The sequence below is a fragment of the Poecilia mexicana genome, unplaced genomic scaffold, assembly GCF_051168715.1.
Source record: "Poecilia mexicana isolate PSO_F unplaced genomic scaffold, ASM5116871v1 scaffold_5, whole genome shotgun sequence".
NCBI classification, from domain to species: domain Eukaryota; kingdom Metazoa; phylum Chordata; class Actinopteri; order Cyprinodontiformes; family Poeciliidae; genus Poecilia; species Poecilia mexicana.
In genome coordinates this window covers 2962919-2977726 of record NW_028263374.1, presented here as the reverse complement: position 1 = coordinate 2977726, position 14808 = coordinate 2962919, and the positions used below count along the sequence as shown (strand labels likewise).

At 37.3% G+C, this 14808-nt stretch overlaps 1 protein-coding gene across 1 annotated transcript; it reads right to left on the bottom strand.

Annotated features, from left to right (window-relative positions):
• Positions 1-412: 412 nt before the first annotated feature.
• On the bottom strand, positions 413-14328 carry sypl2a (synaptophysin-like 2a). Its single transcript, XM_088005331.1, has 6 exons — positions 14125-14328; positions 13861-13935; positions 7137-7258; positions 5140-5335; positions 4053-4223; positions 413-1787 (listed from the first exon to the last, which is right to left on the bottom strand). Exons 1-6 carry the CDS (start codon positions 14137-14139, stop codon positions 1662-1664), a joined length of 705 nt encoding a protein of 234 aa, XP_087861457.1. The 5' UTR covers positions 14140-14328; the 3' UTR covers positions 413-1661.
• Between the last annotated feature and the right edge of the window lie 480 nt (positions 14329-14808).

The following is a 14808-nucleotide window of genomic DNA, read 5'->3' as shown; positions in this document are numbered from 1 at the left end:
AAGTAAAGGTAAAAAGTACAGCACAGTAAATATACTCCCAAAAGTACTTCTTTTTTTTCCCCAAACAAGTTACTCAAGTGAATGTATTAGCTGGTTCTGAGCATAAACTGCAGTTTATAAATAATCTGCTAGTTGAAAAAAAATAAAAAATGATCCAAATAAAATGCTCTTGTGAGCCAAACGCCTTATTGGTTGAAAGGTGTTGCCACATAGTAATACTTTCTAGTTATCCAGTTACTGTTGTAACCGAGTGTCGGATGCTTCAGTGCCTGCCTGTAGCAGTAACTTTGCTCCTGACTCAGGCCCTGTGGTGCCAACTTTATATACTTACATACTGTTCAGATATTCAGCACTGATCTACCAAATCAGACCAGTTCATGAAGAAAAAAAAGAAAGAAAAGAGACAGACAAGTTGTGCAGCTCTCATATTTATCATGTCAATACAGAAAAACAAGTGCTTCCTTCTGCACAAATGAGGCATAAAAACATTACGTTTCACTGTCAATAATCCAATAGACGAACATACAACACATCATTATGTCTGAGTAAATCTTTAAAACTGATACTGAGGGTTTAAATCAATCATTTTCAGTATGACATACTGCCCTTGGTAGTGTTTAAAACATGCCAACCAATATTCCCTCCGTACAGGTACATTCATTCCTGATACAATGCAAGAATTTATTCTGTCAAGAATCAGAAACCAAATCATCATCAATGGTTGTGCCTGTCTGGTTACAAACATTTTACACTTCATAGCTGGCCACTTAAAGAGAGACTAACCTTTGCCTGTCGAGCATGTTTGGGATTTTAAATCTGACAATTAGACTAAATATACCTAGTCAAGGATTTAAACTGGACTAAAAAAAAAATAAAAAAAGGGGAGAAGGAAATAAAAGTAGTCACAGAGAAGCTGCCTATGGAACTTTTTTTCTTCAGAGAAAATAGAAAGGAAACTTAAAAAAAAAAATGCAGCAAACCGATTAGTGTTGACAAAAATTCACATGAACTGCATATAAATAATATCACAGTAAGGCACATTTTGGTTCAAATGAAGATGACTCATAGTGTTACTGAGCAGGTTCAACATTACATTACAGGAAATAAACCCAATTTGCCCTGATGCTTCACCTCCACTGTGAGCTCATGGAAACCAGTCCGGTCTCCCTGGATCTGGAGTTCAACAGAAAACCAACAATAATAACACAAGATTGTTCCAAAGACACTTTAGAAAGGTTTGCTTTCTAGGCTGAAATAAAAAAAGAACTTTGGAGTAAAACATACAGCTGATGTTCTTAAAAAAAACAAAAAAAAAACAACAACAAACACACAAAAAAACCAAAAACTTTTTAGTGTGTCTCAGCAGGTTAGATCACTGGTTGTCTGGTTTTGTCAGCTTCACTGAAATCCATAAAGTTGCATATTTCAACCAAATCGAACCAACTGGAAGTTCCAGGTTATACAGTGTGAAAGCATTTAAAGTTTGGGTATGCACTTAGTGTTTTTAAAGACTTGACATCAAGAGCTGTTTGAAGAGAAATCAAACCTTAAGCTACGTGGTGGGGCTGAACAGAAAATAAATGGCGGTCGGCCTTCCTTTGTTTCCATTTCAGCAGGCTAACATAAGAGCCTGCTGGAGCTTAAGGCTGCTGAGGAGGGGGCTACGGCCCTGGGGCGCCGCCTTCCTCCATCGTGGCTGCTTGGCTGGGGTCTTTGTGGAAAGGGGTCTCCTTGTAAATAAACCAGCAGTTTCCTGCCCACAGGATCAAGTTGAGAAAGCCAAAAATCTAGAAAACATAACAAATGAGTTTAATAATTAGTTTTTCATTTCAAACAAATTTGCTTGATTTGTTTTTTTGTTTATATTAAGTATTCATAACCAACACAAATTATTTGGTATTACACAGAGAAAATACAACAATCACTTCAAATTGATGAACTTGTTATCTTGTAATATTTATATTTAAACTAGGTTTATGATGTAAACAGGTGGATATGAAGTTGCTATAATTGTCTTCTTTTTTAGTTTATTGGCAAGCTAATTAGTGTGCATTACTGCTACCTAATGGTGAGGAGTGTGGGTAAGGATGGCAGTATTGCTCAAATATGCTTAAAATGATTTAAAAATTACATGAATTATCTCAGTTTCCACAAGAAAAGGAGAATTATTGACATTTACATACACTTTACTTCAGTTTTAATAAAGTACCTCATATTGAGCAGATGTTATTGTGTTACCGTTTTATCTTCAGATATTTTACTGCTCAAAAATGCAAATATATATATATACGCTGCTCAAGTAATGCACATCACTATGGCTGTTCATATGGGTTGGAAAAAAATAATAAAAAAGCAACTATTATCCAGTAATCCAATTAATTATTATTTACGCTTTTTAGTACTTATTACTAAATCAATATGGAAGTATTTAAAGTTGGGGTGTCTAGACTGAGTACCAGTTTAAGTACTCGCCAACACAAAGTGAACAAGTTGGCACTCATAATTCACACGATAACTTTTGAAAACAAATTTATTTTATTTAGAACAGGATTTCTATTCTTTTTAAGTCTACTATTACTCCAACTGTTTTAACAAATCATAAATTGAGCACTATAGATTTCTTTAACAAATTACTCGTTAAAAGATGCATTTCTCTCTAGAATTTAGATCTGTAGCCCGACCCGAAATTCGGGCCAAAACCATTTGCCTGGACTTCTGTCGGGCTTCTGTGGGGCGTTGAATAAGTCTGCAGTACATACACAGAGGAAGCCAAAAGAGGATTGATGATCAAGTTGTGTTAATGTACTTATTATAATTTAAATAGAGCATAGCTGACCTTGTTGAGTAAGGAAATAAATTGAAGTGCAAATGTCCATCAGACTAACAAGCACAATGTGCTGCACAATAAATACACACGCAGAATAAAAACTAAATGCTGTTCTTATTATCATTTTAAAAATTGATGAATAAAAATAAATGACAGGATTTTTTTTGCAGCAATGGTCAAAATGAAGAACAAAAAAGTCAAACTACAGCTCCAAACTACAGATATTTTTGCCCCCTCCCGCGATCCAACTTTTCCCTTCTGTTTTATTTTCCTTTCTTCTTTTCTTATTTTGGAGAATTAGCAAATATCTTATTGGTGCATCACCACAACAATCTGGTATGTGGTGTGGTTTAGACTTTACGTGGCACCTTAGTGAAGAACAGTGGTATCAGTTTGGAGTATCGACTTGCTTTTATGAGTACAAGTACTTTGCTGGTATTGGTATCAGGACATCATTTATTTAAAGCAATACTGAATCGAATTGTGACCCAAAGAATTGAAATCTAATTTAAAAGTGAGGTTCTTAACTGTACCCAGCCCTCCTGTACATCTCTCCCCATACAATCTAAACCACCGTCTCTAATTTTAATCTGTATCCCCAGAGAATCTCACTATAGAACCTCAATATCCTCAATATCTTACTGGAGCTTCCAGGAAATACAGAGAGGGACACTGAAGCCATTTTTTTTATCTTCACAACATTAATAAGTTTATGATGCTAGAGAAACTGGTCACATTCACAGATCAACAGTGTGAAGAGCTGTGATTGGAACATCTGAATCCAGTGAGTCAGATGGGCAGCACAGTGTAACTACCAGAGTTTACATGAATGCCACTATCACAGTTCTATATTCAGCTTGGCAGCAGAGATCTATATGTATTACGAAGCAGTTTTTACACCAAGGAATCGTTGACCTCTAAATGTTTCACAGAGGTTATGCTCCCAACTGAACATGTTTTGAGTTATGTCTTGAGTTCTCACAATGTCCTCAGTGAAATGACCAGCAAACCTAAAGAAGGTCAACTTGACTGAAAGGAGTGCTTGGGATACTAGCAACTAGATGACTCGGTTCAATCTTAGGTTTAAAGTTCTAACATAAATTCTCCTGCGTCTGTCGTACTGCAGTAACAAATACCTGAATGCCTACCTGAACTTCTACTTGCTAAGAAATCTGAATAATAGCAGTTAAAGGATCCTGCACTACCCAACTTCATCAAAACTTACCACCGAAGCATTCAGGCGCCCCATGGACGGAAACTCTCCTGCTTCACATTTCTGACATATCTTTGCTACGTGTTCGGGGTTGGTGGCCCACTTGACGTCAGTCAGGCCTTTGGCCCACGCTGAGGAGGACACGAGCCACAGGAAGGCAAAGAGCGCAGTCACCACCAGGTCCTGGCAGAAAGAAAAAGTCAAACTCAGCATGTTTTGCATACACATAAGCATATACAAAGCAGTGTGCAATCAGGGTAGGTAAATGAGACACTGTCGACTCATTTGCAAAAAAGTAATTTCAACTTCTATTCAGAACAAAGAAAATAATTTGCTTAGACAGCATGGGCATTGATATATATTATTTATCTGAATATGTGCTGAAAATCAACTAAAATATACACCAATATCTGCCTGTTGCGCTGCCCTTATTCTAACTTGGATTTTTAACTCCTCATAATCATAGTACCTCTAAGTAAGGCCTGGATCAGTAGCTTTTTCCAACAACAAAGTGCTATTTGCCACCCAGACCTCCCTCTCAAATGGAATTCAGATAAAACTCAAATTATTTTAAGAGGCATTAAACTGAAAACGGCTGTGATTCGTATACATCACAGAAAGCCTGATCAGCCCGGTGGGATGGGCACTAGGCACAGCTGTCCACTGTGATTCTGTGTTACAAAATGTTAAAAGTTACAAAAATTCAGAGTTGCATGCTATTATTTGTAAGTAATAGCATGCGGGCAGGTTTCAGGGACGGTGCAGTTGGTACACAAACCCAGTTCACTGCGTCAACTAGTATGACCATAGCTAAATCCACCTTTACTATCACTGTTACTGTTATATAAAACCACTTTAAAATAAACAAATGATGCTTACTTGCCGCCAGGCAAGTAAACCCTGGTGGCCCGCTAGGCTTATAATACAATGGAGGGAATCCTGCGTCACATGCATTAAGAGCAACAATAAACGGCTTAGTAAAAATGTCTGCATCAGAGAATGTTGATATGGACAGAAAGTAAAATTCAGCAATCGGGACTGGATTGGAAACCAACACTGGGAGCGGTTGATGACGGCTGAGACCAGGATGTGTCCTTACAATGATGGGGCCGCGGCTGGTCTGACGGTAGACATTCTGGTAGCCCAAGTAGAGGATCAGAGTAGCGGTGCAGTAGAGGAACCCAAACACACCAATGCAGACGTAGAACTCCGCAGAGGAAGAGAAGTCACCCTGGAGGTGGCTCATACTTTTAGTGTCGTTACAATAAGTAATTTCAAATGGATGCGCTCCCAATCTGATGGTAAAAAAGAAAGAGACAGACTTTCTTAACCTGCTGCTGTGACTGAAGTTGTTTTAATGATGGATTTTATGTCCTTACCTCCGTTAGTGGACTTTCCATGGAGAGCAACAAGAGAGAAACAATTATGTGAACTTTGAAAGAATTTCATAAAAACTCCGCCAGACCATTTATACAGCCAAGAACAAGAAGTTTGCTTGTATTTAAAGCAGTGAATGCATTCAGGCAGCCTGTACAAGATCAGAGGACCCAAAAACTGTACTTAAGTACAAATAGTTCTACTTCAATACATTTTTACTCAAGTAAAAGTTAAAAAGTAGCCATCCAAGAGATTACTCAAGTTTAATTCCTTTAAAAAACTGGGCTTTCTCAACACCGCTCTTTATCCAGGTCCACCTAATAGCACTGCTTTGTTCGAACAGCGGCAGTTTGGATAAGGATTTTCTAACTTTGACAGCATTTTCATGAATAACTCACTTCTATGAATAAATGAATAATTTCAGGTGGCAGTAATGCCTTGTAGAAGGTCCGAGTGCGCAGCAGCGCAAGTGGACGTTCAAATGAAAACCTAACGATTACCAGTCTCCAGTATAAAGGCTACTCAAATTCTGAGTAACTGATCAAAACATAAATGATTTCATATTTAAAAATTACATAATCAGATTAGGGATGCTCCGATCAGTTTTTTTTTGCTTCCGATTCCCATCACCCATGAGGGCCGATCACTGCCAATCAGAGTCCATGTTCCTCCTGAGGAGGTTGCTCCTCAGCAGTAGCGATGTATGTTTTGGGTCACTGTCATGAAGGAAAACAAAGTGATAGCCCAGACCCATAACATGCTGACTGCTTTAGGTTGTCTTTCAGAATTTTCTCAAGCCCTTTTTTTTCAGGATTCCACCCACCACAATAAGATTCCCAGTTTCAGACTCACTCAAACCTCCATATTTTACTGATGGGACAGTGTAATTTGGGTTCTACTCCTCTCTATTCTTTCTGCAATCAGAAGCAATGTCTATGGGGCAAACAGGTCTCGTTTTGACTCATCTGAGCAGAGGACAAGCTTCCACCATATTCTTTACAGGCTGTCCTTAGCATACTTGACTCTTGACTCTTCTGTGGAAGAGTTGTCTCTTCCACAGAAGTGGTGTTTTAACTTGAGGAGTCAAGCTTTAAGGATCACAAAGTTAAAGCACATAAGAGTGGTTTGTGGTCCTCAGCAGTATGATTCATTTTGACCCTGGCTGCTTTGGCCTTTTGTGGAATCATTTCATTTGTCTGGGCAAAATGAAATAATGAAAGCAGTCTAAGTAAACCTATGCTGTGTTAAGAATTACTTGATGTTTGCTCTTTTGAGATGCTTCAAAAGTGACATTTACATTGTCATTTTCTTAGATAGCATTTTGTGTCATTTTCCAAAATGAAACATAATCTGTGTGACACTGAAACTAATGAAGGTCTATTCCATTTAATTTTTAAGAGTTACAACTCCAAAAATTTGGATATTGTGAAAATAAAAACAAAAAGTGATACTCATATATAATATATATTCATTACACAACGTGTAATATTTTAAGTCTTTTTGTTATTTATAAATTTGATATGCATGGCTTAATGGAAGACAATTTTTCACTCAACTTTCTATGATAATGCTTGAATTCAGCACTGTGTGAAGAACCAGCTTCTCCATCAACAACCTCTTGTGATTGCCCCTCCTTGTGTAGGTCAATGCTGGTGTGATCATTTGCAAAATGCTGTAGCACAGGTGATTATTATAGGAAACACTAGTTCTCTCCAATACCTGAACGGGTAGCCGAACACAGCTGTGACATCATGTGAACTTGATGGTGGTTCACAGGAGACCTTTATGTTGGTTTTTCCAGAGTAACCCCCGGTGGTGGCAAACGCAAAGATAGCAAAGATCTAGAAAAGCAGAAAAACAACACCAAAACTGAAATATTCTGTTTAAAAAGAAATCAAACTTAATGTGACACAAAGAACAATGTGTAACTGTTGCTGAACACAACGGCCATTAAGAGTTTTCATATCAGACGGATCTAATGATGTTTCTCTTATTTGATCAATAAAACACTTTTTTTTTTCCCCAATCTTGTGTTCAAGCTTCCAGGGATAATAATCACCCTGCTGCTGTCACATCCTTCTTCCACACATTTTATTTCATCAAGCCAACAGCAACACAAACCCAGACTGGACCAGCTTCACCATCTGGTATGACGCTCACAGTCTTATTTGAGTCAAAATGGGGACTTTTACAATATCTTACAATAAATACAGATACAGTGTTTATCCGTATTTATCTGCATTTGACATTCATATATGGCAGCATGGAGCAGCCCTTTTCATGAGGGGGAAAAAAGAAATCCTACATTAGCAGTCAATGCTCTCTATACTTCTATTTAATATCTATCTATCTATCAATCAATCAATCAAATTTATTTAGACACAATTATGGTTAAAAAAAGAGCAAGAAACAGACAGAACATAGAACAGTTTTTAATCACAAGACAACAATTCAAAGTCATCTTATTTTTTATACCAAAAGAGATATTTATTGTCAGAAAGGTTGTAGGAGATTTTCCTCTACACTCACCCCAGCTAACCCTACTTATCCTCAGGATGGAGGACTGAATCACAATTGTTTACTCAGACAGCCTTTGAGAAACAGCATTTTAAAATGTGTTCATTTTTCATACTGGATCAAACTGACAGTATGAAATTGGACTGAACTTGCATCCGATTTGTGGGAGGTGGTGGGACCACTCTGAAAAGTGGAAAAACGAAAGCCAGCAGAACAGGGTGGGGTTGTTCGGGGGGTGCAAGCTGATATTGCTGAGCATGCTGACACAGACGGACACAAGCAGGAAGAGGAGAAAGAATGGGGCTAAGCAAGAGCACTTCCTTTAACCCGTGACAAAAACTGATTCTGCAGTACAGCGTGAAGCTACTCTGAGCTTAAACAGCAGAGCTGTGACAGCGTCTCCTTGTCAAGATGAAAACTAATTAAAAAGTAACTTCCCAACAAGACATAGCTTGTTTTAAATAAATCTTGACACTGATGAAAATGTACTAGCTCCATTGGCAGATTATTTCACTTATAACATGGGAAATTGTCTTTTTATAAGTAAATTTATCTGATAATGGAGCTAGTATGTTTTAGTCAATATTAAGGCATTACTGACTTAAAACAAGCTTACTTGTAAATTATTTTTGTCTTTTCTTCAAGTGCACTAAGATATTTGCACTAGAAACATTTATAAGGGTTTGATTGTTGTAAATGCCAAGAACTTAAGCTTATGTTTCATAAACTGTGATATTGGAACGTGCACATTAATCTTGAACAGTTTACGATCTGATACAATTCCTCCAGTGAAAACCTTCCAATAAGGATGTTATCCTGTTATCTGCACTTTCTCCTAGAGAATAATACAGTTTGTTCAACTACAGCTACCAAAGCCAACATCTGAAATTCCATGGAGATGTTCCAACTTTACTTGGACAACTTAGGCAAACAAAGTCTCAAATAAAATAATATAATAGATGGTACCTAATATAAATGGTGCATACATTTGTAAGATTTATATTTATCTCCATAACATTTCCAGCTTTCATCTCAGCCGGTGTTTGGCCCACCTTGCAGCCTCTATCGGGGTTATGCAGAGGGGTTTCCCTCTGCATAACCCCTGTGTCCACTTTCAGGCTTCCAAAGTCTAACACATTCCAGACGCCATTTCCTGGTCAGGGAGTGGCAGCATAAATAGGACAGAGGAGCCAGTCACGAGGCTGTAAGGCAGGTTCTATAGTATTTCATACAACAATCTATATTTATAAAGAACACATCATGGGGATGTGACAGAAAGCAAAAATAACCAGAGCACTGGATGCCTGACAGCATAACACTCCTGCTACTGTCCATGTTTAAAGGCTGTAGCACAGATAGTAACTATCTGGCAGTATGGACACATGATACAAAGAGGTCCAAAATGTGTTTTAAAACTGTGCATGCAATCATTCTTAACCCTAAAGACTTGGTCAATGGAAGCTGACATGCAGCAATCCTAACCTGAGAAATTAAGGCAAGAAAGGTCAAAAATCTGCTTCCACATTTTACTTCGGAAACTCAAAGCAACTAAAATGAGCAAATATCATAAAACGCTTTGAAGCAATAGAAATCCTATTCATCCAGTGAAGAGCTCTTACAGGAACAAGAGATAGCACCAAAAAGACAATAAAAAACATTTAAATATACGACAATGAGCAAATTCTCTGTCAGCAACCTTAACACAAATATGAGCACAGCATTTGTAAAATTAGGTGTTAGCCTAAAACCAAAATTAGCTTTATAGTTCCTGCTTTCACATACAGTATGGCACATGGTTATTCTCTACACTTCTGAAAAACCTCTCAGTGACAGCCGTGTGACAAAGGCACATCGTCTTTTACAGAAACATTATATATACCAAGTCACATGTACATTTCTCGGTTTAGCTGTGAATCTTTATTAATAAGATTTTATGTATTTTTACACCGCTTCTTTCTTTCCTCAACAAGGTAAACTACCTGCTCCTCAATTTAGACTTGAATAAGTAGATCAACAAGTTAATATTGTGCACTGTTGTTTACTTTTCTCTGTGCTGTATTACTGTAGGCTTATTAAAAATGTGCCACAGAAACGAATTCTGGGTGGGGTTGGGCGTAGGGCTAAACTCTAATTCGTGTGAAAAATGCAGATTCATAACACTTGGAAAATATTAGCAAACAATTAGTGCACACACTGACACTGCGATGGCGATATAGTGCAGCAGTAACTGCAACCATTTTTTTTTTTCTTTCTTGAAAAAGGTTTTCCGGGAGAGCACTTTCACTGGCTGTTTGTGACCCTGCTCACGATGAAAATACCCAATTCCTAGATTTAGTTTTCTTTTGTTTAAGTAAACAGCGTCAAGTCACAGCAAAGGTCATTTCAGGCTACTTCTTTATTATTTGCTGTTCTTTGGCGTTGCCAGGCTTACGGTACTGTGTAGACGACGTCAGTGGAAAAACATATAAAAGTTAATTACAACTGCTGCAATCAGAAAAGAGACTGCACACATTTCATTTTCACTGGAGGTGTGCAGGAAATGGACTTTTGCTTTCCAAGAAAGAAGGAAGATCAGACTGAACACTGATAAGGACCAGGAATTTAGAAAGGACTCAATCTTCGTTTTATTTAGGAAAGTAAAGGTAAAACAGACTAGATTTACATACATCTTCTAAAACTAACACTTCTTATCTTATCTTCTTATCTTTTTGATATTACATAAAATAAAAATCACCCACACTGTTTTACACCTAACCCAACGCAGCAGTGTCAGTTGTAATGTTTTACCAATTGAAACCTTCAGCATTAATATTCCAGAGCCCAAGGCCACGTTAGTAAAAGAGTAAACGGTCTATAAGGAGCAGAAAGGAAGAAAATCTCATTCTGTTCTTCCAGTTTTTTCTTGCCACATATTCTGGGCAGAGGTTTTTTTTTTCTTCTTGAGTGGCGTCTGAGAAACATGAGGTGGGTGTTCTGCAGTAGGAGGGACCCGTGAAGGCTGTCCGACACTTTTGAACTTCGGCTCTCGTAAATAACGAAACGTCCCGGTTAGAGAAACGTTGTCCTTGAAGCGTTGAGGAAAAGAGCAAACTCCTCTGTCCATTCTGTTTTGCTTTCAATTTCTTTGTGAGATTATTGAGTGGCAGGTGGTAAGCTAACCGTGTCAATCTTTGCATCTAGTTAAAGTTTAACTCATTTCACTAAGGTTGACACAGGTACAGGTAAGCAGGCTGACTGGTGACTAACAACGTCTCCCCCGTGGTGTCAAGAACAACACCTACCAGGTGATTACTTGGCTAAAAGATCAACAAATAAAAGGTTAATAAATAATAATTTGCATGTATGACAACAAAAACAACATAGTTTAACCAATTATCAATTCTGTATCTGATGAGTTTGATCTGGGGGTAAGTCATCAATGACTGATCCAGTGAAACTCCTTTGATTCGCAGATTTTTCTGTGGAATGTAACTAAGAATTTGCAGAAATGTTTTTGTAGATCTTCTCTGAAATATTGCAATGCAGTCAGTCCAGGAGCACCATTCATTTTCCTTGTTACTGATTGGTTGTACCCCACAAGAACAGAGGCTAGATATTCATTTTTGCTGTAGTGCTAAGGTGGTTTCCACTCGCCATATTAATGCATAGTTGGTGTTTGAACTAATAAAATGGGCAGTTTTAAGCATTTTTAAAGTTGGTCTCAAGTATTCGCGGGAAGCTGGGGTCACCATCCCCTCACTTGGGTTCCATTTGTTATATCGATAACTTTTGTCTGTCCTCTTTGCCCAGGGTTTAGGGTAGCTGAAGTCAAACAGAACACGCCCAAATTGTATTACCGAGTTACACGATCAGAAAAACTGAAACAATCAGAAAAACTGAGTCTGATGAATTACATCTTGAAGGTGAAATTTCCCTTCATATTTAACTTCTTATATGCTGGGAGAACAAATGAAAGATTAACAAGTTCAGGAGACATGTTAATGTTTAATGGTGAATAAAAGAGTAATTACTAAGAAACAACTGAAAACAGAGGCCCATAACTGGGCAGACTGGGTTGAAGAAATGCTGAATATTAATATATTGAAAAAGTTTACTTTTTTCTGTCAGATTAGAATCTGTCAAATTTAAGAAAGCCCGGAAAAGCCACGTAGACTTTGCATCACCACCAAATTGTGACTTTGTCAACTAATAGTTTTATACTTTGAAGGCCTTTGCTAGCGCTACAGACTGTAAATAGTTAGCATGTACACTTATGCATGTCACAATCATCAATAAATCAACTAGTAGCATGATAAATTAAAACAAACTCAATAATTTCCATTAGAATGTTTTATTGTTTCTCTTTTTTTCCTCTCTTTCCACCAAAAACTGGATGATGAAAGTCCTACATTTGGTGCTTTGGTCTCAACTAATCCTTTTTTTATCTGAAGATTTTTGATGACAAAGACTTCATTTGATATTTTATTTATTTATTTTGGATATTTAAAATGTCTTCCGGTTTCAGAGATATATGTTCATTAGAATTTAAAATATATTGATCCTTGAGAATGTGTTCTTGCATTATTATGCCATTATTACTATTATATTACTTGAAAATGGTACCAAAACCACAATATTATTATTTATCGCAATAACTTCTGGAACAATTTATCGTCCAGCAAAATTTGTTATCGTGACAACAAATTTTGTATGCTTTTTTTTCCCCCCTCAAATCTGCAAAAAGGATTCTGTCAGAAGAAAGTGAAAACAAGAAGAAGCTGGAAAAAAAGACTCCATACTGGAACTGATTATGTTATTAAGGCCTATCTAAATGTTCAACTCCTGTATAAAAGTCCAGGCTTGTTGTTTTGTTTCTTTTTTTAGAGGAAATTTTACCATTTAATTTGTGAATATACAAAACTAATAAAAAACTGATTATTAAATTAAGAATCTGACTAGACACAGAACCCAACTTAGCTTTGTTTCTCGTCATACATTATTCAGATTTAGTTGTTTGGATGGATATTGGTCTGCTTTTGTTGTTTATAAAGGGCTCATTTTTTTCCAGAATAGAGCTTTTGTTCCATCTGAGGCATAAAGCAAATAAGTAGTTGAATGGATATGATTTACTGCAATTTAAGTAGGAGTCTGACATTATGTTAATTCATCTGAAAAGAGACAACCTAAATAAATGACTAACATAATGATTACTTAATGAAATACTGGCTGACTATAAACAATATTATCCATTAACACAGCTAAAACAAAAAACATGCCCTGGCCACAATTCTGGTGATACACAGTTTGCTTTTTTATTTTTATTTTATTCATCTGATGTGCATAAAGATGAATACAATGCGAATGTCAATGAAACTACTGAGTAAATGTAACCAGTTATTGCCCACCTCTGTCTCATATACATGTTAATCAGCAACAGGACACCGATGCCCACACCTTCAACACACACAGTGCCATCGGTCGTAAAGTTAAATAAAGTAGTGGTGTATACCCAGAAAATACAGCAGCCTGGTACATCTAAGCTGTTGTGTCTTAGCAGACGGTCTCTTAAGCATGCAACACACATGCACTCAAGGAATAAGATTATCTGCAGAAGGCATTCATTCATCATGACCGGTTTCACAAAATGCTCTCAGGTTTCTACTTTTGATTTCAAAAGATTTGTGTCAGTTGACAACACGCCTATCACCCTACTGTATCACCGTCCTGTCTTAGCATCGCATACTGCCACGGTGATAAAGCTATAGCAACTGTAAATGGGCGAGGGACGTGACCTCATTTAGGTTGACACATCTCACAAATTAGAAAATAAACTGCGCTAAATTTGAACTCTAAACATGTACTCAAACAAAGCTATGGGACGGGAGTATGTCTGTTTGCTCTAAAAGTATTCTTCAGGTCTCAATTCTTGTGTTGTGGCTTTACTCACCCATTCTAAGACACGAATAAACCCGAGAGGTTCTTTCAGTGGCCCCAGGTTCAGAGAGAACCCAGACGCCAAACCCTGCTCGACACAGAAAAGAACAAAATTAATTAGCTGCACAAAGAATAAAACAGTTTATTACGGCAGTTTATTACAGTTTATCATCGGCTACTGTTTGTGAAACTGCAACAACTAGCTCTATCTGCATAAAGTTAGCCAACCCCATGTTAGTGAAATGCTAATGCGACTCCACTGCTACAACTTACCCACCTGAACAGAGGCCATAAGGACGGTTAGGAGTAAAATGTCGTCTAGTAAATTTTAGTACTGTAACTTAAGCTACTTATCAAACTTAAAGTAACTTTCTGAGTATTCGAACTGACATACGACACAACAGCAAGCTACTGTCAAACCCTACTCAACCAGCCAACGGCTGTCAAACCCACCACAATAAAATCTACACAAGTTCCGGTTTTTTTGGCTCCGCTCCTTTTCCTTTTACCGTTGTATGTCCTAGCAAGAAGTGACGGCGAGTGGCAAAAGAGGCGGGATATGAGGGGCGTTTTTTGTTTTATTTTTTCTTTGTTTTTGCCACTGAACATTAGTATCACCTTTACACAATGCTAATTTGTCCGAGCGTTCGTATGATCATGTTATTTGTTAGTAATATTTGTATTATTTCAGTTTCACTTGAATTTTCACATAACTTTTTATTTTTGTCTCCCTGATAACATAATAGTAAAAATATTAAATCAGATGTCATAACCAGTTTCTCAGAGCTTAAACGAAACACCTTTTTACTCTTATTTGATGAATTTCTTGGACGGCTACGTTTTGCTTTTACTTCGGTGAAAATCATGCTTAAGCAGTACTCTAACTTGGAGACTATTTTGGGTACTCTACCCCTTCAGGCTGTAGTGTAATTTGAGCGTCACAGCAAAAAAGACCCAACCT

Excerpts from the sequence above, each read along its gene's own strand:
- sypl2a (XM_088005331.1), bottom strand. Across the intron at positions 7,259-13,860 it reads TTATTCGTGTCTTAGAATGG|ATCTTTGCTATCTTTGCGTT; the intron begins GTGAGTAAAGCC and ends CTGCTTTTCTAG. Across the intron at positions 4,224-5,139 it reads CCAGCCGCGGCCCCATCATT|GACCTGGTGGTGACTGCGCT; the intron begins GTAAGGACACAT and ends TCTTTCTGCCAG.